A 25,078-nucleotide genomic window follows, 5' to 3' on the forward strand; every position below is an offset into this window, starting at 1 on the left:
TTATAACGGGGGGAAATAGAGGCATTTAATCATCTAATGCTATGAAATCTGTAAGTGAAACCCTAAAACTCGGCACTTCCCGAATGCTTAAGTGACAAAGAATCCGAAGGGAGAGCTGCGCAAGGTTAAATGCCGTCTTGCTGTCACCTTATAGTTCACAGTATAAAGCAGATGTGGGGTTGATGGGATGCTTTGATTTAATCTTCCAGGTAACGTGGAGTGGTGCCATGTTTGGGATTCCTCAGGTGTCTTTATATCTTAATGAGCACTAATGCCTCGCTCCTAAACCCACACATTGAGGATCTTGTGTAGTGATAACTTCAAACCTAACACAAGCTGGTTTCCCTCTAAGCTTCTTTATAACAGTAGAAGGTGATTAATGTAACCAGAAATAAGTGCTCCCTTTTGTGTCTCTATTTTATAACCCCGTGGAAGGAACAGACTGAGGTCTGCATTTCCTAGAGTTCAAACTTAGTTGATTTCATTATTTTTCCCCCTTTTCGCTCCTCAATTGCCTTTAACTTCTCCAAAATCCTGATGTTTTTCCAAATGACTTCCTGGTAGGAAGAAATTCTATTAGCTAAAAGGTCCTTGAAATGAATCAGCCTTTACTCTGCATGAGAAACTTTACGCAGTGTGTAAGATCAGTGAGGGGTTTGTCTTTATTTGCAGGTTATTTATCCCTTTTAAAATCACTTCTCTGTAGCATTCCACATCCCATCAAAGGCTGGAAACCTATTGTTGCCGGATGCTGCAACCACGTGTAGTAGGAGACAGCCTCTATCCTAAAGCTCTCACTGCCTGATGTGTTTGACAGGCTGTTAGGTAAGATGCGACCCTTAGTTTGCAGTGTGCATAAAATACCTTGACCCATCTGTATCCTAGCCCAGCCCTGGAAGCAGGGTGTCACTTGTCCATGAAGGTGCATTCCCATATGCCTGAGGAGATGGTGAGGAGTTAATTCCCTGTTAGAAATAAGGAAGGCGGTCAGAATAAATCAAAGCCTAGAGTTTGTATTTCAGCGCCTTAATTCCAGAGGGGTGGGATCAGCCTGATCTCCAGCGATGTACATCATGGCACAGAGAGGGTGGGCGGTTGGTCTGTCAAACTGCCTTGCTTTAATTGCAAACACATGCTGATGAGTCCCCTCCTCCTGGACCTCGGGGCTGGGAAACTTCTTTTATCAGCTCCCTGCAGCTCAGGATTGAGGCAAATACACTCCAGCACACACCATGCTGCTCAGACCTGCTGCTCTGCCAGGCTTGCTGTGCTTTCTCCTCCTGCCCAGGTTCTCCTGCTCCTGTCCTAGTCGCTGCCTCTGCTTCAGGACCACAGTGAGATGCATGCATCTGATGTTGGAAACCATCCCCGATATCCCACCCCAGACAAGCATCCTGTGAGTAAATCCTTTCGTTTCACTGCCTTGCTTGCCTGTTTGGTCTTTAGAAAGACCCAAAGGTGTGCTTTTTATCCTCCTTTTTTTCCTGCGTTGCCATCTGCATCACAAACTGTTTAATGCTTTGAAAGCGTAAACGAGAAACTGCTTCTTTTGCCATCAGTTAATGGTTAATAGGTCAACCAAGGGAACTGAAAAATCCAGTAGGAATAATGCCAGGGTGATCACTGGAAGCCACTTGTGGAGAATTAAAGGTCACCAATGTTAAACTGAGCTTATAGAAAGGTACACAGTTTATGTTTGAGAGGGGTTTGGATATGAGCCTGGGGGGGAGAGGAAACCCAGCAGTTCAGGCTTTAGTCTCCACTGAAACAAACACTTCTCTAGCACATACAACACCATTTGTTCCCTAAGCTTTAAGCACTGGTTTTCCAGGTTCTGTCTGAACTGTGCAAACCAAACTTCAGGCTTCTCTGGAAAGCAGCAGTGGGGGTAACCCACAGGTTCCCTGAGAAATGAACTACCTGCTGGTGAGGGAGCTGCTGACCGAGCCCATCCCGACAGAGAAGGGGAAGGAAAAGGACGTGGAACACTTGGAGACTGAGCAACTCTTACTGATAGGTCCAGGAGAGCACTTCCCTGCGATTCTAAATGAATCCTGCTCTTAAAAGTAGCTTTAAAATGCAGTCTTACGTGACAAAATGCTGCCCTTTGTGCTACTCTCAGCTGGTCCTTTGGGTTCGCAGGCTTGCTTTTTAAGCAGTAGGAAGGACTTGTCGCATAGTGATCTTTGCGCTCATCCTCCTTAAACTGCTGCAATGTAGAACTGTTTCAACACTAGTTTGAGAGGCTTTTCCCTGTGCCTGTAACAAACCACATCTCGATCAGAGTCTGGATGTGTTCTCTCTCCCTAAGCTAGTGATGGAGTGGTTGTTCTACAGCATGGAACTGGGTAGTACTGTATAGCTGGTTGGGATACAGTAGTGGTTTCTGCTCTTAGAGCAGAGTGCAGACTCTGACTCTCCAAACTGTCACCAAACTTTTCTCCCCCATTGTTCCCCTGTGTCTTGGAATACTGAAGCGTTTAAAGTACGTTTCCACTGTTTGAGTTTAGCGAAAGATCTTGTTTCTCCTTGGTTAGACATAGGTTTTTACGGGGAGGAAAGGTTTGTTTCCTTGGCTGAACCGAGCTAGTTCCGAGCTCAGTAATAGATAGAACTGAGATAGTTCTGAGCTCAGTAAAGCTTCATTTCTGTTCCCTGTTTGACATGAGGCAGCATTTACTGTCACACTGGAGAGCCTGAGCGTGCTTCCTGTCAGCTTCTTTGAGTGCAGCAGGAGGGAAACCTCCTGTGGTCACCGGCTCTTTCTCAGTACCAGATGAGTGTACTTCCAAATGCCCTCTGGCTACAGCAGCTTCATCCTCTGTGCTGCAAGGGGCAAATCCCAGCTCTGCTCCATGGCTTTTCCTTGCAGCTTCAGTCGAATTCCAGGTAGTTTCTTGCTGCAATGCAGGTGGCATTGACTTGTGTCTAAATCTGGAAAGGTGACCAGATTTTCCAGTGCAGTGTATACAGTCACCCTAATTCCCTCTCCCCTGCTCTAACTAGTTCGCATGAACACTGCTTGTTAAATGGTCCATGTTTTCCTGATAATCCATTTGGAAATCTGGTTTATTTAGTTTAACACGATAGCCACAACCTCCAATGGGAAACTGGGCTTTAAACATTAACTATATGGTATAGGGGTGAGATATAGAAGTAGGAATATTCCAAATATTATGACTATCCTTAGGGACCAGTATTTTTAAGGAGATTTGTCTGGTTCATTCTCTTCTAATACTCTCTGCATAATTATAAGCAAACCCATACTGATGAGCGCAGATCCTGATAGATAACGTGAGCCTGGGAAGCGTTCTCTGTTGGCAGATCTTGTGCCTTTGTATGGTGTGTGGCAAGTGAAACTCCCGACTTTCTGGCTATCTTGAAGATCTCCTGTATGTAAATGCATTTGCCAGCCAGCATCCCATTGTATCTGTATAAATAGCATGTGAATAATTCAACTTTTAATTGTGAAAGATCAAAGAATGTTTCTTAACCAAGCCCCTATCTAGGCCAACTTTTTGGTATGCTAATCTTCCTCCTGGGAGCATCGTTGTGTCAGTGAACATTCCCAATTATAGCAAGAATAGTCTTGATCCTGGAATTACTCTGAGTAGAAGATGTGGGATTGTGATGTTTTCCACATTCACCCTTTGGTATGAACAGGACTGAGTGTGTGACTGCAGCTCCAAACAGCCATCCCAGGCTCCAGCTCAGCTCCTTCGCAGCTGCAGTATCCAGATGGAGTTTGCTTTGGAGATGGGAGTTTGGGACTCTCTGACCTCCATGACTCCGTGCCACCCTCTCTCTAGCAATCCTTGAAGAGTGGGGAGCTCTTGTAGCCGGCACATGCTGGGCTTCAACAAGCCCTGTTGGCAGGATCCCCTTGGGGCTGCAGCCAGCTGGCGTCCCTTGGAGCAGCCCATGGCCTTCCTGGAGCGATGCTGGGGTTGGCATGGAACCAGTTCCAGGATTGATGAGCTGTTGTTGGCTCCTCTTTGGTCACCGTTTCCCTCCTCCCTTCCCCATCCCAGCTGGGTGCAGCTGAGGATCTGGCCCAATGTCTGGTTATAGCAATAGACTGTTTATCTCTGGTAATGAAGTTTTATCCTGAGCGGAGAATAGGATGGCAGGAACACGTGTACAGATAAGTCAGCTATAAAAATTCATGATGTATAACGGCAAACGTAGTTTGGCTGCCGTCTCTTCGACTGGAACATGATTATCCAGATGTGATCTGCTGCTTGCCGCTGGGACTCAAGCAGCTCTTTTAGCCAGCAGCCCTAAGAAGGGAACAGCTGTGTAACACACACCCAGAACATTTCAACAGGGCTTTAACCTTCAAAGCGATTTGTTCTGCAGTGTGGCATTCGGAACAATGAACTCTGCAATGTGTGGGCATGAGCAGAAGAAATTCATGGAAAGAAGTTCCCCTCTGGCTGGCAGCTAATGGATTGCAACCCAATTATCCATGGGGTTATTCTCCTCCTCATTCTGCAGAGCACGTAATGAATGAGGACTTCTAGAGAAGCACAGCTGAGGGCACAAGCAAAGCCAGCGCAGTGTCTGCAATCTGCAATCATCGCTGGCATGAATTGAAGGTGACCCAGTTGTTCACAGACCTGGTTGCTAATGGGGCAGCGGAAGCACAGCCAGCTTGATGAGTTTTGTTCCGCCTCGTCCTTGTGCTGCTTGTTTGGTGGCTGCTTGGTTCCTTTCTCCCTCCCGCAGGTCATTATAATAGCATAGGACATGGAGCAGCCTCTGTCTTAAGGAGCAGAGCTTAGAGAAGGAATCCTGTACATTTGCTGGGGGTTTTCTGAGCAAAGGAGTTCTTGGAAATGCTGCTCCCTCTGTGGTCTCTGTCGCGTGTTTTGGGTTGAAGAATGGATTACTCATTTCCTCTGCCTGTGATAATCTTAGATGCAGCCACTAAATGCACACCCACGCGTTCTGCATGTGCCAGGTGGGATCTCCACTTCTTTTGCTGTAATATTTAATCCTCATTAAACCTTTCAGAGGTGAAACAAAACCTTCTCTATGTTCTCTTCATAGAAGTCCCTTCATTGGCAGGAAGACGCAGAAGGAAGGCATTTAAACCTGTTTTTCTTCCATTCCAGTGTCTTTTGATGAAAGCATCCAAACTGTTGTAGCTACCTGCAGGGTTTATAAATCCTGCTTTCGCTGATCTTCACAGTGCTCCATCACCTGATTGCCACCGGAGTATTTGCATTTTCATTGACCTCGACATATCCTTCTCCCCATAGGCATGCCAGGGTTCTTTTCCTATGCACTTTAAGGAGAAGTCAGTGTGTTTTGGTGATGGAATGTGTGTGTATTCTGGGTAAAGATTCCAATGGTCATGCTCTCAAGAAAGAAAAAAGCTGACACCTATGGTACATGAGCCTTGCTGTTAAAGAAGGCCCTAGCAGTTCATTTCAGCTGCCGTGGTGCGACTGCTTCTTGGACTTCATTGCAAAGGTAAATGGATCTTTATACTTGGAACTTTACTTTTGCTTCCTTTGGGTCAGAACACCCTTCAGGAGGAGGGAACGCTGTCTTCATCTGATGTGGGCAATATCTTCCATAGATGGTGCAAAGGAAGTATGCGTTAGGTTAAGAGGGTCCTGTTCATTGGTGAAATGAATGTGCAAGAATAGACTTAGCTGGTTTGAGTAGGATCAGACTCTGCCCTCCATACCCTTTGCTAGTACAGAATAGCTCAAATAAACTATCTAAGAGTGAGTTCAACAGGGGGTTTGTGTGATCTCCCTATTTGAATGTGTCCAGGGCCAAAACTGTGTTTTGGAGGTGTTCCTTTTACCTGCCTTTGCAAGCAGGAGCTCAAAGGATTCGTGTGGCAGTTGATGAAATGATTCCAGCAGGGATGAGGCACCAACAGATCCCTTCTGCCCTGGCACTGCCTTCAGGGCCAGGCTCTCAAATGTACCTTTGGGACCAGATTACGTGCATGGAAAAGGTGGGATCAAGCCAGGCTAGGATGCTGGCAGCTGAATTACTGTCAAGTTCTTGCCCCAGCTGATGCAGAAGGGACCCCTTTGAAACTCTGGCTCTTGTTTGTGTGAGCTGAAATCCTGAAAAGCTGCTCTCAGGAATGCCTGTGGTGGTTCCTTAGTTAAAATCAGTGTGCGCATCCCTAAGGCTTCAAAATGTGATCAGTGTGGCAGAGAGCAACAGCCTGTCCTGCAGCGTGTGTCCGCATCGCCTCACTCTTCAGTGTTTCAACCACGATCGTATCATCTCATTTACTGGTGTTCCATATTTTCCATCCTCTTCTCTCTTTGAACAGTCAAATCTTGACGTCCTCAGCTGGAACACCCTAAAATAGACAAGAAAATAACCCAGCCCTGATCCTCCCCCCAGTCTCCTCATCTGTGTAGCAGCGATGGCAGTGCTCCGCTGTCCATGCAGGGATTCGATGAAGGCTGTCATTTATTAAAGCCATTTGGGGACTCGTGTGTGAAAGGGACATTCCTGAGTCGGGGAGGTGGTGACAGTGAGTCTGGAAGGCTTCATTTCCATCTCAGCAAGGCTGTGTTCCCTCCTGCCGGGACTGGAGCTTGTTTGGCAGGATGGGAGAACCTGCAGGGCTGACTCCGATGGTCTGTGGATAAGTAAGAGGAATGATCCTCTTTCCGATCAGTGTTCTGACTCTTCTTACATATGGGAAACTTGACTTAAAAACTGTGTTTAGGGTGTCTTTCACATCCTCCCTTTCCCAGAAAACTCTGTAGGAACCTCAATGTCTTTGTAAAACCACCTTCACTCTGTGTCTTTGTCGATAATGATGGGGTAGCTGCCGCTTACTCAATCAGTTCTGAGTGAAATGGTCCAGAACTGTCAGCATCGCTGCTGCGCACAACCTTTGGAACACAAAGGATGCTTCAGTGGAACAAACCCTGTAATTTCCATGGAACTGCAGTAAAATACCTCTTGGAGCTAATTATCTGCTTAGTTAACATGGTAATAGATGACTCTGCAAGAGCCTAAATACATTAAACAGAAGTGGAAGTTACTTGTAAAAGCCATTGATTGCTTTATAGAGTAATCGCTGATAATTATTTACCACAATGCTTTTAGGACTGATTGTTCTGTAGCAGCTGAGAGAATTAGGAAGATTCAAGTATCATTCTGTGAAGATGTGTTTCCCCATCCATGTGCAAATTCTGGTGTTCCCAGTAAGCCTCTGCCGTGGGGTCTGGAGTTCCCAGGTTTGGAAAAGACGAGTGGTTTCAATAGCAGATCCTAGATTATCCGTGTATTCCAGCCCAGTTTCCTGCCAGTTATGGCTCCTGTGTGCACTCTGTGTGTGAAAGTAGAAGAGGTTCTTAGGGAGTAGACTGAGCTGAGCTCTTAGGCAGAAGCTCTTCCCTGTGAGGGTGCTGAGGCGCTGGCACAGGGTGCCCAGAGAAGCTGTGGCTGCCCCATCCCTGGCAGTGCTCAAGGCCAGGTTGGACACAGGGGCTTGGAGCAAGCTGCTCCAGTGGAAGGGGTCCCTGCCCGTGGCAGGGGTTGGAGCTGGAGGAGCTTTAAGGTCCATTCCACCTCAGACCCGTCTGTGACTCTATGATCTGGGATCCTTTAGCAGCAGCCATCCCATTCGTTCCTGGTGGAGAGGTACCACGTAATCCCAGACTTCCAGCCATGAAACTGTGTGTGTGTGAGCTAAACCACAAGGCATTTATTTTCATTATTTTCCCCCATTTTGCAAATTCCAAGGTGGAAGAAGGAGGGACAGAGGGAGCTCAGCTGCTGGTGCACACAGCAGCTGGAAGGGGCTGGCACTGGGGATGCTGGTCCCTGTATAAAACACACTTGTTCATGGAAAGAAACCCAAGGTTTCCAGACTGAATGCCCTGGGAATAGAGAGAAACAAGAGTTTCTGTGTAAGAGGGACAAACTCTGTAGGGAATGTGCTCAATCAAACACACGCAAGCCAGGAATTTCCCTCTGCAGCCCTATGAGGCATTCATTACCAGCTTCAGGCTAAGGCAAGGTCTGGACTAAAAACGTTATGAATGGGCCAAAATATTGTTTGGGGGATTTTAATGCATTGGTACAGAGGAAGAAGTGGGTTCTTCTGTCTCCCCAGGGGCTTTGCTGTGTAGGAACATCCACACTGGTGTCTTTTTGCTGCTGTCTTGGATGCAGGCAGCAGAGTGGTCTAGCCCACCCTGCTGCCTCCAGGGCAGGATCCACATACCTAAACCCTATGTGAGTGATGCCTGTTTTGCCTGCAGCCCACCTGAGTGTTTTATCAGCCTTAGTGTTTAAGGTGTTTTAAATGGACCCTATAATCTATAGTGTTAGTTGGTGACTCTTTGCCCTTTCTATGTGTAGCCAAGGTCTGATGCAATTACTGTATCCGTGGCTAAATAAGCCATCACAGTTCTTCTCATCGTCACATTTCCCAGACTTCACATCATTCCCATTGCTTTCCTCTGGATTCTCTCCAGTTAATTCACATAATTTCTTGAAATGAAGTGCTTGCAGTGGACATGTGCTGTTCCAGTTCCCTTTTTTGTCTGTGGGGAAAGCTGTTGCCTTTGTATGATTGAGGGCAAACCGGAGAGTGAGCTTTCCAAAGGAGTGCAAGCAGCTAGGGTCCGGGGAATCACGTGAAGGTCTCATCTGGAACAGAAAACAAGCAAAATCAAGTTATTTCATTACAATCACAAGCTAAGGTTTATTGCATGCTCCTTGGGGTGGTGTAAGGGAGAAGATCCTGCATGGAACCAGCCCCGTGTTGCTCACTCAGCAATGGGAGCTATCAGGAAGCATCTCTCTATCCATGCTCTTCTCAGCAGTAAAAGCACTGCTAAGAAATGGTCCAGCCAAGCAATAGCCATGACCATTTCCAAGGAGTTATTGGAAATAGTGAGAACTATTGTGGGTTTAGTGAAAACAACCATTAGTAAGAACAACCCTGAGCTTGTAGCTATGTTCAGGGGTGGTTTCAGTCACCATGCTTTTTGCTTGGAAGCCATGCACTTCTGTATGAATGCTGGCGTGTGCAGGATTGCAGTTATCTCTGTTCATTAAACCACTCTGATGATTTTCTTCCCCCACCTGCAGCCTGTGACCCAAAGTGGTGTTTTACACTTCACTGCCTGTTTCTTGCTGGCTTCCATGAGCATCAACAGCTTCTGCCCTGACCCCTGTGTATTGCTTCCATGTATTTGTGGTGTTCCCTATTACCTGTAGCCAGCTGCTTGGACTAATTACGCAGCTCTTTACAGCCCCCCGGGGCAGCGGGGTTGGTGTCTGTGTGTTAGTGTATAAATCAGGTTTGCATTTCTTCACCTTTTTTCATGGTCTAGTTCTTTCCTCATCTCCTTTTAATGAGGCCATGGAGAGCAGTCAGCACTTTGTGCCGTCCCCTTTGCCAGTGTTTAATTGTATTTGGCTTTATGGTGTCAGCCATTGCCTTGGGAAATCCATGCGGATAGCTTCAAATTCACATCATCAGGGAGGAGGGACGTGCAACACCTTCCAATAAGACGAGCAAGAAATGTGCATTTGGAGCAATGTGTGTAAAGGCAAACGCACCAGCAAATGTCAAGGGTAAAGTTACTGTTAAAAACTGGGATTCCAAAGGGTGATCCTTCGGGATTGCCGTTTGCGGCAGACAAATGGTGCTTGTAAATGGCAATTCCCACTCTTTTCTGACATATTGAAGCTGGTTTCTCTCCTGCCCTCTAACTCTTCTCTGTGCAGTACTTAGCACTAAAAGGGGAGAGTTTTCTCCTGCTTTAGTCTTCTCATTCCTTTGTTCAAAGTTGCACTGTTATAAAGGAAGAAGCACAATAGAGTGCATTGAGTGATAACAAAGCGGGTAACAAGGCAGAGATTCAATAGTTCAGTTTGATTTGCCATGTATTTTCTGCCTAAAACGTAAGAAAATTTAGTGAGGAAGTAAATAAAGTAAAATCAGCTTTACTTACTGTGTATCCTCTTCGCAAGTGGTTGCTCAGAGGTGTTTCAGCCCCTTTGGGTACTATACTCACTGTCAGTTCACTTACAGCTCCCTGCAATTAATTCACCTCTTTCTAATCTCAACTTTATAAAGGCTGTGATTCTTGTTCTAAAAATAAGTGTTGAACCTGTAGCTCTTTGTGGAATTCTAGTTTCAACCTCTGCCTCCAAATGCTCTGTCGCTCACCAACAGAATGATGGGCGGCTCAGCGTGTTCATGTGTGATTTCACCTTAAAGCAAATGCCCTTAAAAGGCTGCCTTAAGGCAAGAAATAGCTGTGTGCTCTCTAAATGGGATAGATTAAGCAGTGTAGGAGGCAAAAAAATCAACTCCGTTGTTGTGCCTTGGATAGTAACTAGCAGCAAAATCCATTTGTCAGTGTGTTGTGATTTGTTATAATACGCTGGACCACGCGAGGTGCCAAATCAATGCTCATTCCCTATAGAAGTGTTTCTACTTGGTTAACCAAGTTAAACCACTTAGCTCTAATTTTCTTATCTCATTAGCAATCAACCCCCCTGTTTTAGGGTTCCAAGCTGATGTAGTTACATGGGCAGCCCTTGAAATTTGCCAGAATCCCCTGGACTCCACTAATTCTAATTGAAGTTGGCCCACATTTGAAATGCAGGCAGTGATAAGCTGTGCTGAGTCTTGAAGCACTGCAGAGCAGAATGTGAAATGCTTATTATATGAGGTTATTTGGTCAGATTTAACCATTTTAGGGCAAGGATAATTTTGCTAAGGAGCTGAAAAATGGCTCCATGGGGTGATGTGCATTCCTTTACAAGTCAGTATGAGGTGCAAGTGTAATTGCACGTGAACTTGGGGTGCTGAGGTGCAGACCTTGTTTGGTGCTCATGGAAATGATCACTTGAGTCCTTTCAGCCTTTAGTTTTCTATGATATTAATATGAATCTTGTAGATGTCAGCTTGTCCTGACTATTGGCTGAGTTTGCAGACAAGAGGAGACCCCAGCCACCATCCCCATTCCTTCTCCACTCCCTTCCCAATCTTTGTCTCTGTTTCTCCAGTCCATAGACCTGGTATGATAGTCTCTCCCATCAGTCCCCCTCCCTTTCCTCCCATGGATGATGCTCATTGCTAAAGGCTTGTTTATAGCCCAAGTGCACTGATTGTGTTTTCTGCTTTTAGAGATTTACGCTTTAACCACATCAAGGAGATCCAACCCGGAGCCTTCAGAAGACTGAAGAACCTCAACACGCTGTAAGTTCCTCCCAACGATCCTGCAGTGAGGATATCCATTCGTTGTTTGTGTCTGTACTGTCCTCTATGATGTCTTAAAGATGGCCTTGGTCCTTTAGTTGTTGCGGCCAAGCTGTGCACATCCAGTTGAAGCTTTTAAATTCCCTCTGTTCTATTCTGGATTGTATTTTCTACTTTTTAATTAAATGTGCCTTTTAATTACATTCATTTCTCACAATTAACCTGTCCTTTCAGAAGTCCTGATGCATCCAGTTACTGACTGAGGATTTTTGAGCAGGTTTGGCCAAAGACTAGCCCCTAAACACAATTCTGGCCTGGGATTAAGGTAGTAGAGGGATGCATTAAAAGCTTCTTTTCCATGGCCCCCTCAAAGGCATGAACCACATGAGTTGCTCTACGTGGGTTTGACTGAAGTGAGAGTGCATCCTTCCAAATGTCATCTTATCCCTGTGCCTTGCCTGAGGATAAATGCCTACACCTCCCCTACAACAGGTAGGAATGGGAGTAGAAAGCAGTTCCTTCAGTGTTGCATCCCAGCCATAGCCGGCACTCTCGCATCAGTGTGATGTACTCAAAGTGTCTCACTCTGCTCAAAGGAAATCCTGGGAGCCTTTGCTGCTTCTTGCCGCTGCAAGGCTGAGGGTTTGAAGTTAGATATGAGGACGTCTGTGCCATGTAGCCAAGAAGTTGAATACAAACCAGCTCCCAAATCAGAAACAGAAGCTGTGTCAGCACAGCGCTGTGCTGGATGTAATTGGCCTGTTGGGATTCCAATCTGATTATTCGAGCTGTGACGTGGTGCTAACAGCTCTAAGATTTCCAGGTCTAAGCTCCAATCTCTTGGTGAGGCAAACCAGCAGCTTGGGAACCTGCACTGCACGACAGACATCTGTATCTCTTGGGTTTGTTCATTCATGGTCCCAAATGGTAAGAGGAAGTCCAGGTTGCTTATTCTGTCTGACCTTGAAAGACCTGAAGTCCCTGATCCTTTAGGGATGACGGTGCTGGAAGAAGGGAGATCTGGGCAATAAGGCATTCAGTCAGCTGTGAGAAGTTGTTAGAAATGTGGGAATACAGCAGGACCTTATCACAGAGACCTGTTCAATAGCTATGGTTTAAAAAGCAATGTTGGCTAAAGATGCTTCCATTGTGTGTGTGGGATTGATTGGCCAAACCATGACCTCAAAGTGCCCTGGTCATGACCCAGGCCCTTGTTCACAGGATGATGGGTGGTCAACTAGTAAACTGATAGAAAACCTTATTGCCGGTGATGCTGTTCATCCAGAGCACAAGAACAGCCTATGTTAGTCTCTGGAACAGCACCATGTGGTACTTCATTATCAAGAATAACAGAGAGAAAGCAGACTTTGGATGGATTTCTGTCATTTGAGATAGGGTGATAAATGGGACTGAAGTATCTAGAGAGAAAATAGAGCCTGAGCCCATAGGGTTTTACCTTATCACAAAGCTCTGCGGAGGCATCTTGATCTCCAGACCTGCTCTTCCACCCCTGAGTCGAGCAGAGGAACTGTTCCAAATTAGGTCATCCCTGTGTGATGCAGACAGATGTTTGGCAGCAGCTCGGCAGGACCACCAGCCTCGCCTCAGCTGAGCCCTAGGGAAAAGCGGGATGCTGGCAGGTCTTCACTGGAGAGACGCTCCACCCGGCCTGCTTTGTAGGAGATCCCAGTTCCTGCCCTGGCAGTGCCTTGGTCTAGGCACATCCTTGGCGTGTGCAAGACTTCTATCTCTGTGGCTCTGCTTAAAGGTAGATGTAGATAGGCAGCGGAGGTGGGGAGACCTGTCTCTCTGTGATGCTCCGTGCATTTGTCCCATTCTTTTTGCTTTGTCTCCACATCCTCCTGCATAGGGACATCAAGGACAGCAAGTACATGAGCAGATACTAATGGGAATAGGCACGAATGTACCTCGAAACATCCCTATCTCATGGTTATGGATGTCAGGGCAGTAAGAAGAACCAACCGTATCCTGGGCTGCATCAAAAGGAGCGTGACCAGCAGGTCGAAAGAGGTGATGCTGCCCCTCTACTCTGCTCTCATGAGACCTCACCTGGAGCATTGTGTGCAGTTCTGGTGTCCTCAACATAAAAAGGACATGGAACTGCTGGAACAAGTCCAGATGAGGCCACGAGGATGATCGGGGCTGGAGCACTTCCCGTATGAAGACAGGCTGAGGAAGTTGGGGCTGTTCAGCCTGGAGAAGAGAAGGCTGCGTGGGGACCTCAGAGCAGCCTTCCAGTATCTGAAGGGGGCCTATAGGGATGCTGGGGAGGGACTCTTCATCAGGGACTGTAGTGACAGGACAAGGGGTAACGGGTTCAAACTGAAACAGGGGAAGTTTAGATTGGATCTAAGGAGGAAATTCTTTCCTGTTAGGGTGGTGAGGCACTGGAATGGGTTGCCCAGGGAGGCTGTGAGTGCTCCATCCCTGGCAGTGTTCAAGGCCAGGTTGGATGAAGCCTTGTGTGGGATGGTTTAGTGTGAGGTGTCCCTGCCCATGGCAGGGGGGTTGGAACTGGATGATCTTGAGGTCCTTTCCAACCCTGACTATTCTATGATTCTATGGTGGGGCAGGCTCTCCTGCTTTCCCTAAATAATGTCCTACAGCCATCATCAGGGCTGGAACACTGAGCTAGGTAAAACTGCTCTAACAAAATGTGGCATTTTTATATCTGAAAATCAACTGGTTTTGCACTAAAACTTTTCCCTTTAGACAGCACTTTGTATGCTTTGTGTTTCCTGGCCTGGCCAGCAAACTGGAAACATCAGTGATTCTCACACTCGTGGTAGTGAACTCCCATGGGTGAGGAGCTAAATAACTGGAGGGGAGAATGTCAGACCTTGCACTCCTGCAGCAAATCTCTCTCCAGGAACTTATGTTTGTCCAATTCCCACATCAAAACTGACAAGAGCCAAAGAATTTGCTGATGTTTCTACATGGTAAACTCTAGCCTGAGGGTTCCTATAGGTCTGTGAGTGATAAAGAGAATAACTCCTTCAAAATCCCTGAGAGACTTGCTGGGGAAGTTTGGCTGGGATATTTGAAGTGAGAGGTTTGGAGGATGGAGTCGCTCCGGTTCCATGTGCAGAGCTCTGAGCTTGCAGCTTTCTGCCCATGGGACTTAAAGCAACGTCCCTTAAGCAAATAAATGCTTCTAAAAGGGCTTTTTTTCCTCCAGTGTTTTGGCCTGGCAGAGGAAGGGCAGCAGGTTTGTGGGGAAGCTTCTGTTCTGCGTCTCCGTTTGGGCAGGATGGCTGTGCTATATCCATGTTTGACAGTTCATAAACCACCCTGATAAGGAAACCTTTGTGGCCTGTGTTGGCTGCAGGGAGGTGGGCTGTGAGACTGACAGAAGGGGAGCCTGCCGTGAGCATCCAGTGGGGCTTTCCAACAGTTCAAACCTTCCTCTGACTCTTTTCTCCTCTTTTCTCTCCCTCGTTTGGGAGAGTGGATAAATTGCAGAGCATCGCTTGAAAATTAGAACCAGGAGCCCTATGGAAGAGATCCAGCCAATGCGTGCTTCTGGCTGGGGACTCCTGGTGCAGCACCACAGGTAGTAACAATTATCCTAAATGCTGCACCGCTGGCAGCTTGCTTGCTGGCTGTCTGCAGTGGTGTGTGCGTTGGAGAGGTCCTGTTTGGCTAAAGGCCTTAGAGTTGTAAGGTTTCCTCATCCCTTCCTATTGCCTCTTCTCAGTTCCAGTGCAGAGGTTGGTGTCAGGGTTTTCTTTGTGCATTTTTAAGCTCTTAATATGTCCCCTTGAGTAAAAAAGCAGGGGAGAGGGAGGCAACAAACCCTCCTGTGTGCCATTCAGAATGCTCCTCAGCAGCTATTTGGCTGGTGTTTGTCAACGCTTAACCGCATCTCTTAACCCAATGCTAGCTCCCAGCAGGAGATGGACCATGGAAGAGAGCAAACACATTGCGAGCCCACGGTGAGGCATAGCATCTTGTTGCTTCCTTCCCAGTTCTTGCTCCTTTAGGTCATCTTTGGGTGGGGATGGATGAGGACACCCCTGCATAACTGTCCCCTTAAGTGTTTCCATAGGAGGACAGCACCCTGCACATTGACCCAAGTGGTAGTCATAGTCTCTCTCTGCTTAGGTGAGAGCAAAAGGCACTTCTGGCGAGCTCTGCATCTCTCCTTTACATGAGGCTCTGTCTTAAACCTCTATCAGCTCTTGAAAGAACGTGTTCCTGCCAGCAAGGAGGAGATGTCAGAGCCTGCTTGGGTCTCAGATAAACATTTCTCCCTCAAATGGGAAATGGCTGTTCCAGATCATTCTGTGAACAAGGGCAAATGCACAGCTGAGCATTAAACTCACTCCCCCCCGCCCCTTTAAATACACTGCATGATGATTTCTATTAATGGTGGGAGGGAAAGAAATAGCTGTTATGTCACCACAACTGTAGGATGTGGTTTGTCGAATGGGAAGAGGAAAGAGTCGATGGTTTGAGTATGAATCTTGTACTGTCACACCGTTGAATGCAGTCTTCAATACAGAAAACGACTCATTCAATGCAACTTAAGCCTGTGCTTGGCAGCCCAGAGAGAGGGTGGGGAAGGAGAAGGGAGAGGCAGCCAGGACATAAAACCTAAAGGCAACTGAATGTAAACTGTTCTCTTAGTGAATCTGGGCCAGATCTCCTGGTGCTTGTATATCTTAAACCTCCCAAAAGAACTCTGTAGGAATAAAGGCTGCGATTGAGTCCACCTCTTCGTTTGGAGCCCAGTTCATCAGCTGGCATGAAGGGGAATGCCACATCGTTCTGCTAGGAAACGTACTGCTGATACTCTTTAATTGAGCTTGTTTTGCTGCAGGGTATACTTAAGACATGTGTTGATAATGATCTTTCAGCTTCTGTCTGCCAGAGCTTCTATTCCCAGCAGATTCGGTTAGCAGCAGATCTTAGCTTGGAATCCTCTTTAATGTCAGCAGGAATTTGGGCATTTTTGCTGTCGGTTGCACTGGGATCAATACCCAGGTCATGCCAGGATTTTGCACACTTCCTTGCCTGGGGAATTGCACAGGAGTCAAGGCGCAGACAGTTGTGCAGAAGCCATCTCCAGTCTTTCTAGGAGCCAGATGTGCTGTCTTGTCTATGGATTTCTCAGAAAGCAGCAGTTTGGAATATGTGGACTGTGCTCGACTTCATAAATTATCTCACTTTTGAGCTTTTTCCAGGACACATCCTTCCTTACAATAGGGAATCCTGAGACAGGAAACAGAGATGGCTTCTTCCATACGCTTTGTAACCTTTAACGGGACAATGACCAAATTGTTAAGTGTCAGACGATGAGATAAGAGGCCTGCATGCTGCATGCCATCTCTGCTTCCAGAATTCCTCTTGTTTGGCTTGGATCACTGATTACACCCCCTAGAACTGTCCTAGATAGCCAAGACAACAAAACAAACTAGGTTAAGGCTTTTAAATAGCATCAAAATGCAGTCAGACGGCATGTTGCAATGTGAAATCCCCCCCTGGACTTCACTCCTGGCCCAACTCATGGCTTTAAAGATAAAGGGTCAGTGATGGAGTCCAGATCATCGTGGTGTGTGGGGCTGTTGGTGTTCCCCTGCCTCCAGGACCTGCTCACCTGGTTGTTGTCTCATGTCCCCAGTGAATCAAGCAGATGATGCCAGTTGCAAAGCAGGAGACAGGTGGGTTCCCATCCCGTGGGAATGATGTTGGAACTGGAGCTCATCTCTCAGCTCATCTTGTGTCCTCAGAAGTGGGGCCAAGGATCAGATAATAGAGAGCAAGCTGCCTTCATCCTCCTCTGGCTGAGGATGAAAGCACACTGATAGAGGGCAGGGAAGGAAGCGTGCACGGCTGGTGCCTGTGTTGTCTTTGTCCTGTGGGTAAACAGACCAAAGCCCTCTCCAGTGCTGCTCTCGAGCAGTTATTTCCAGTCCTTGGGTGTCCAATCATCAAATAAACCTTTGAGTTGGTGTTGGGGCTCTATTTCCACTCAGCATATCTGGCTGTCAGAGCAGGATCCTGTGTTCCAAGGGCTTGACATCATTCTTGCATCCTTATGAGTGAAATCGGGTTGTTTAACCTCAGTATTGAGCCATCACCTCCAGCTGTGAAGCAACTTTCCAGCACCTCTCTGCCTTAACCTCTTCAAGCTGCTTGTCCACAGTGTGCAGTTGAGCAGTGGTACCCACATCCGTGGTAGCAGGAGCTAATCAAGGGAGGATGCTCAAATCAAGGATACTGAGCTTTCCCTCAAACCTTTATTGCCTTGAATTCCAAAAGCTTCTTTGCACTTGAGTTTCTCACGTGCATTTTGGATCCTTAATGTAATGCTCCACCTGAGAGCAAGCTGGTGTGACTCAGATGCCTGGCTGTACCTTGTCAAGCTGCCACAACTCGTGTGTGTTTCTGACACCTTTTATCTTTGCATCCCTGAGGCATTTGATTTTATCTTCATCATCTTTTCCCACATGTTTTCCTCTGGTTTTCCCCATCTCTTTATCTTTTCTCTCCATCCTTCACCTGCATAAACTGTTCCTCCCAGGAAGGGACCTTTGCTTGCAGTGCCAGAGGCTGGCTGGTGCCCTGCCTACCCTATTTTTTCCAGCAAAGTTGGGAAGAAGATTGGGTTTTCCCACTGGGAAAGCACTGACCTGTCTTCTCACCTGCTGCCTGGTGGCAGATCATTCCTGAGGAGCACAACTATCACAAGTAGGAGCTTGTAAAGTAGAAAATGCACATCCGATACATGTGTTGAATTTGACCTAATGCTGTAAGCTCTGCTCCTTGCAGAGGGAATAGCAGCTTTTCCTACAGCACTAGAAAAGCAAATCTGTGCTGTGCAGTTGCAGCTCTCCATCCACATCTACAGTTAGGAATCATTAGAGTAAGTGTAGTTTGCTCTGAGCTGTTCTGCTATGAACTCCATGAGCTTATAGCAGCATTGCCAGACCTGAACATCAGTGGGATACCACAGCAAAAGCCCCACAGGAGTGCGGTTGGGCAGCCAGGATGAATAGTTCAGTGTCGGACATTCAAGAGCTATTTATAAGTGATTTATTCCATTTTCTCTGTGTTGGGCTTGGCAGTGGTTGCAGCAATGGGTTTTGTGGTGTTCAGCTGCGTGGTTACTGCTGGTGGTGGTTATTCCAAGGCCGAGCTGTGTTTCTGGTCCTTGGCACCAGCCATCATTTGCATGCTCCGTCATGGCAACTGTGCATACAAGTCAGAGACGGCTTGCCAATGTGATGTTGTCCATGGGTTTTGGATTAAAATCTGGCACCAGGCTCTCTAGATGGAGGGAGGCTGCCTCTGAAGAGCCTCAGGAGTCAGATCTGGACGTAGTTCTCTTTCATTTGCACATACTTGCACACAAAGTGATTAAAACAAAGCGTTACCATTTTATAAGTCCACTGTGAACTGGTATTTGAAGCTGTGTTTGGCCCCTTAGAAACTGGCTCTGCACATCCCTGCTCACACGTTGTTGAATGCAGCCATGCACCTTCAGAAACTGTTGTGGTTGTAAAAGAGCAGCAGCAATGATTTAATATCTCCTTCCCCTCTGCTTCCTTTTACCTGTCTTCTTCTCATCCCTTTCTTGGCCAAAATTGCAACGTTGGGGTGAAAACCACTGTGGCAGAACGTAAAGAAAGGTCTTTGACCATTGGAAACACTTGGTACCTCTGGGCAAGAAACCTTCTCATTGGCTTAGCTGGCATCAGTATCCAAACCTTGATCTTCTAACCCCATTTAATGTTAAAGCTGTGTTGCAAGACAGAGGCTCAGGGTTTTCCAGTGGACATCCAGGAGCAGAAATGCCACGTGTCTCACACATGCTCAACTCACCAGTTGTGGTTTTCTTTCTTGATCTGAACAGGCTGCTGAACAATAATCACATAAAGCACATTGTGAGAAGATCCTTTGAAGATCTGGAGAACCTGAAATACCTGTGAGTCAGTAACTCAGAGATTTCTTCTCCTCTTTGTAATGTAACAATGCACTTCTAAGGTTTGCCAGTCAAGGATGTATTTTTCTGTGCTTGCAATTTCCAGCTGTTTGTGTCATAGCTATAAAACATCACCCTTGAATCCAGTCAACAAGCTCTGCTTTGGGTTGAGGTTCATAACTGTTTCCGGTGTCTTTTGAAAGCACAGCTGCTGATAAATCAGCCTCATGCTTTTTTCCTTCTCTCCATTTGCAAGCTACCTGTATAAAAATGAGATTCAGAGCATCCAGCAACATGCCTTCAACGGGCTGCGCTCTCTGGAACAGCTGTAAGTACAGATGAGCCTTGTTTGCTGCTGAATGTGATGTGTGTAAGGGCTGATTTACTGGCTCCTTGAACCCATGTGTTGTGTTACCAGTAGCTGGAGAGTATCAGACACTTTGCAAGGTGTAGGATGGGGCTTCTACTGTTTTATCATCCAACTCTGCAAGACAACACTGGCTTCGTGTGAAAACAGCTGGTCCCACTACTGGTTTTGGTTTGTTAATACCAGGGTCTCTCCTTATTGATGTCCCATATGTTTTCTTCCTGACCCTAAAGCCCTGGAGCACAGGAAGAGCCCAGCTGTGCTTCTGATTCCCTTAATGACCAAGGACCTTTCAATGGGAGGAAACAGGGGTCTGTAGGGGTCTGCTGACAGCAAAAGTGGAAAGAGTATAAGAGGAAAGCTTAATAATAGGTGTGCTACCAACCTTGCATACAGTATAGCTTTCCATCAGCCAGCTCAGCAAGGATGCCTGGGAGAAAGCATAGGAAGCAGAGACCGGCTCAGCTGTGCTCGAGAGGAGATGATGCTGGCCATGGTGATATTTTACCAATGAGCATTCCAGACTTGATGTCACGAATGAAACTAAAACACCCCAGCAAAGCCACAAAACCAACAAACATCCCGCTGCAAGTCCCATCTGTTTCCAATCTCGGGCAGGCACCGCTCCAAAGGAATTAGCTTTGCTCAAATCCTACCCCATTTTCCTGCACCCCAAAGCCAGCTTTTCAAGGAAAGCCATAACCCGGCTGATGGACAGTATCAGATGCTTTCCTCAAGGTCCAAAGCAATGACAGCAGACATCTGAGACGTATTAGAGCGTGTATTTCTCTCCCCACTGTTGCTCTCCACTGCAGAATCTGAGTCTGTGCTCTGATAGGGGACCATTTATCGTTAATCTTTCCATTACAAATCAAACAGCCATGTGGCAGCTTAGGCAGTTATTTCTCGGTGCAGTCAGCTACAATAGCAGAATGAGTATTTGTAGGTCCGGGATTAATCAGTGTCCGCTGTGAAATTGATGCCTGTGTAAAATAAAGGGGAAGAGTTTAGGCAATGTTAAAACCATTCCAGCAACAGTCAATTGGTGAATGACAAAGGGAATCTGATGTGTTGTGGTGATGTTGCTCTGCAGACCCCACGTTTTCTCTGCTGATGGCCTGTGGCAGTGCAGAAGGTCTCCAAAGCCTCTGGAATAGCAGGTCATGCTTGAGATTTTAGTGGAATTAAACCCATTAACTTCTATTAGCAAGAATTGGGCTGTTCCTGTTAATGTGCCGTTTAGATCCCAGTGTTCTACCCGGTGCTGACTGCACCGTCTCCATCTTTGGAGGCTGTACCTGCCCTCTGCAGAAACAGAAGAGCCCAATGGCATCTGTTTCAAGGTGTTTCTGCCCTTGCTGGGTGGGTGCATGTGCTGGGAGCTCCTATTAGAATCACAGACATGCAGGTTGGAAGACACCTTTTGGGATGTCTCCAGTCTCACCTTCAGCCACAAGCAGGACCCATTTCCAAGTTGTATATCAAGTTGTTCAGGGCCTTTTTCTGCAATTTAATTATCAGCAAACTCATGATCCCACTCAGAAATATTGCAGTTCCTAGACTGGGGACAAGAGCCTTGTAGTAAGGCTATTTCTTCCTCCCTGATAATCCAAGGATGTGTTGGGCAATGCCAAGGCATTCCCATACGGTGCTCAGATGTGAGCAGCTGCGGCTGGCACTCCATGGACAGGCGATTCATCCTGACCCTTAACAGTGCAACAGGCAGTTCAGCCTGATGGTGATGGTGTTAGGCTTTAGGGAAGAGCAAATCTGTCCCCCTTTTGTGTGTGGTTTAGTTTCTTAAGAGAGAGCAAATAATGGACAGGAAAGGGAAAAGCCAGTGCTTGTTCTGTGTTTGCATGTGGAAAATGGAGACGCTGAAGTGGATGCTGGCTTCTCGACATCTGCACTGAGATGTGTGATGATCAGCTGGCAGATGACCTGGAGAGATCTTCTGTCTTTTAACCTGCAATCTGTACACCTGCCCCTTGTGATTTCTGTTTGACAGGTACCTGCATTTCAACAACCTGGAAAGCCTGGAGTCGGAGACGTTTAGTGACCTGCCTAAGCTTGAAAGGCTGTAAGTAAAGACGGAACCTTCCTTGTGAATAAGGGGTTGAGGAGAAGAGGGAAAGCCCTTCTTTTCGTGTAACAGTTTTGGCAGGGCGAAGTGCGATATTTAAAATGGAGGGGAAATCCTTGAAGAAGGAGATTCAATGTACTTGCCAAGCAGAGTGCTATAAGGGACTATGAAGGGAATTTCCCATGTTGTGTTATGCTCACATTTCCCACCTAAGCAGGGGTAAATCTGCAGAAAGCCCTACAGCTGCCCAGGCCAACCGAAACGTTACTCTTGACCATAAGGTCAACGTGAGTCACTGTTGGGCAGTGTACAAGAAAAAGGGGGTGGAAAGGGGAACGTCTAACCAGAAAAGCACGCATCCTGCTTGAAAGCAGCCGGAGAACAAGGTCCTGTGTCTTCTGCTCCCAGGATTGCTTCTAGCAGAAGCTCATCTGGTGTTTCCCACTCCGTGGTGGAGCCAACAGACCCTTGTTTGCTGTGTGGAAATGTGCCTTATATCCATAAATGCTAGGGAACTAAAATCATGGGATGCAAACACCCTCAGGAAAGTTGAGACCTGGATCAGCACACCATGGCTGACCTCAGTCGCTGTATCGGATCCAACAACAATTCTGGAGGGTTTGTCAGCATCCAAGCTGGGCAAGTAGGCTGAGCTCGGGTGTGCATGCGTGTACGCAGACACTGGAACACGAGCTGTACTGCCCTTGTATCTCTTTCTTGTTCCACCATCTACTAAAATTACTTCCTAACTTTCATCAATGGTCTCTTAGGAGCTGTAGATGTCACCAGCATAACTAAATTTCCTGCTTCATTAAGGGAATGGAGAGTTGACTATCCCATCTTGGTCCCCACTGATGTATTTTAGTGCAATGAGGGGGTTTTAGTAGGAACGAGGGAGGCTTAACCTGTGTGCTAAGAGTCTGGCAGTGAGAATTTGCCTCAGCTTTGTTCAGAGGTAAGCTCAGTTTAGGCTGTTGGTGTCTGAATTAGATTTACTCATGGAACTGGGTTATTAATTACATTGAGTGTAGGGCATGAGCTGTCCGGAGCCTTATTTCAACGGCTGCCCTTGTAGAACTGCCATCTTTTCTGCAGGGGGAGAAAGAGAAGGTCCCTTCTAAACTGGAGCTGACCCAGGCACAGAAAGCATAGGGTGGGTCCAGTCCATGGGGATTTTGTGCCCTTTCTCCTCCCTTTGCAGAGCATGAAGTGGATTAACTTTAAGGTTCCAGTCTAAACCTGTTACATCACATCTTGAGTCACCGTTTCCAATCCACACCCGCTCTCACTTTGGTGTGTTGCATTGCGCTCCCGAATGAATGAAATCCCTACAGCTCACGGAAAGAAACACGGTGCATTTAAAAACTCCATTTGGATGGAGTATTTATATTTCAACTGAGTTTTTCTTGTGAGTTTTTCTATTATTTGCATTTCAAGTGAGTTTTGACCCGGGATGTTGCTATCCGTGCGGTGCAAATACTGAATCATGTCTTGGCCTGGCTTCTCCCGTTGCAGATTCTTGCACAACAACAAGATTTCCAGGATTCATCCAGGGACATTCTCTCAACTGGAATCCCTCAAGCGGCTGTAAGTGGAAAACATTGCCTGCAAAGAGCAATTGTTTATCTTTGATTAGATGGCCAAGACCTGAGGAAAAATGTGCCTGCTTGGCAAAGCTTTTAATGGTTGCACCTCTAAGGCCAGTGCTAAGTTTATAAAACAGTTTTGATTGGACCTGAGGGCTCATTTAACCAGTTAGTAGTTTGTTCAAGCTGGTGCCTAATTATAACCTAACTATAATCCGCTTCCAGCTCGATAATGCCACAGGAAGGAACATGCCTGGAAAGTCCTCACAACGGTTTGAACCCATAAAACATCCTTGAGCCCTGTAGAGAGTCCAGGTCTTAGATACGACCTTGATCATGTCTTCAGTATCTAAGATGGAAGGAAAAATCAGTCACGAAAGAAAAGGCTTTCTTTCTAGAGATGATAATACTCAGAGGGGTGCCAATGTGCATGATTCTTCTCCTATGCAGGAGTGCCTGGTGTGTTATTCCACATAACCTGGCTGTCTCTTAAGCTCACTTCTTGCTTAGACCCCCCAGAGCTTTGCTCCATTTGTCTTTTATGATCTCTGGAAACAAAATGATGCATTTGGGGGGGGGGGGGAAGCAAAACCTAAAGAATTCTGGTGTTTTGCCATGATTTCCAACTACGAGAAAATAATGTTTCCCACTGCAGCCTGCTGTGATTGCTGCAAGCAGGTAAAAGGCTTCACTTTAGCAGGAAATAACTTGTGAAATGGTGCCTGTATGTGTCAAAGAGAAAGGTGGGGTGTGTATAAAATGCTCTATTGTGGCCTCGTGTGAAGTCTCACATTCTCAAATGTTTGTCCCTGAAAACATTAGACCTTTTTTCCATGGTTTTTTTCCAATGGCCCAGACCCATCTACTGTAAAACTGTCAGTTGGGAAGGAGGAATAAACTAATCCCTTGATAGTCTTTTATTTATCCTTGTGCGTAGCGTTGCACATAGGAATGAAGTGAGTGGAGGGAGAAGTGTGGGTGCATTGGGAGGTCACTGGTCTCCATTCAGCACGGTTCAGGCCTGTGTTGCAATAATAAAAGCCCTTAGAGCTGTGCAGAAGTGCTACAACCTTGAGCATCTGGTCACAGGAAGAGATTGATCTGATGCTCGCTAGAATCAGGGGGAAGGGTTTTGGAGCTAAAAGAGAATGGAAAGCTCCAGCAGAGCAGTGTTATGTACTGTTCTTTTAGAAGTTAGTTACGGTTTAAATCTGCATCCTGAGGGAAAACCCAACATTTAGTGTGTCTCTGCCTCAAATTAAGCCAGAAATGCATAACCAGAATGATTTGCGTTTGAAAATGATGGGTAACGTTGGTGTTTAATGCAATCCTTCCGACTTGGTTAAACATTGTGGGAATGAAATATCTCAAAGGTTCATCCAGGATATAACCAAAAGCAGGGAAAACCATCCAAATCCTCCGTTCTGGAGGCCTGTTCCCTCCTGTGTGCTGGAGGGGGAAGCTATGAAATGAAGCACCTTTCCCTTGGTCCCGCAGGCGGCTGGACTCCAATGCCTTGCTCTGTGACTGTGACCTGATGTGGCTGGCAGAGCTGCTGAAGGACTACGCAGAGCAGGGCAGCAGCATCCAGACTGCAGCTACGTGCGAGGCACCGCGTGAGCTGCACGGCCGCTCCATCATCACCCTGACTGCCCAGGAGTTCAACTGCGGTGAGCGAAGGCAAAGCCCTCCGTGGAGCTGGGGTTTGGTCTGGGAATGGCTTCTTCCACCCTTTTTCTCCCTCTTCCCTGTGCTGGCATCCTGCTTTTGCCTTCTTTTCATTGCTGAAATGGGGAAGTCACACAGGTTAACAGGATAACGCCGACAGTTGCTCAGTGGTTGAAGGCAGCTCTGGTTTAGCTTGCTTCTTGATTTT

The 25,078-nt window shown here is 46.7% G+C and overlaps 1 protein-coding gene across 2 annotated transcripts in view; it reads left to right on the plus strand.

Moving 5' to 3' along the window:
- The first annotated feature begins 1,158 nt into the window (after nucleotides 1–1,158).
- Nucleotides 1,159–25,078, plus strand: part of LOC136020256 (peroxidasin homolog) — a 42,967-nt gene continuing 19,047 nt past the window's right edge. For both annotated transcript variants that reach the window (XM_065691167.1, XM_065691166.1), the window contains exons 1-7: nucleotides 1,159–1,396; nucleotides 11,147–11,218; nucleotides 19,098–19,169; nucleotides 19,423–19,494; nucleotides 21,542–21,613; nucleotides 23,132–23,203; nucleotides 24,700–24,872. In XM_065691167.1, the coding sequence (XP_065547239.1) occupies nucleotides 1,233–1,396; nucleotides 11,147–11,218; nucleotides 19,098–19,169; nucleotides 19,423–19,494; nucleotides 21,542–21,613; nucleotides 23,132–23,203; nucleotides 24,700–24,872 (697 nt within the window). In that variant the 5' untranslated portion in view covers nucleotides 1,159–1,232. The remainder of the gene's footprint in view (nucleotides 1,397–11,146; nucleotides 11,219–19,097; nucleotides 19,170–19,422; nucleotides 19,495–21,541; nucleotides 21,614–23,131; nucleotides 23,204–24,699; nucleotides 24,873–25,078) is intronic.

Source organism: Lathamus discolor, chromosome 11 (assembly GCF_037157495.1).
Source record: "Lathamus discolor isolate bLatDis1 chromosome 11, bLatDis1.hap1, whole genome shotgun sequence".
NCBI lineage: Eukaryota > Metazoa > Chordata > Aves > Psittaciformes > Psittacidae > Lathamus > Lathamus discolor.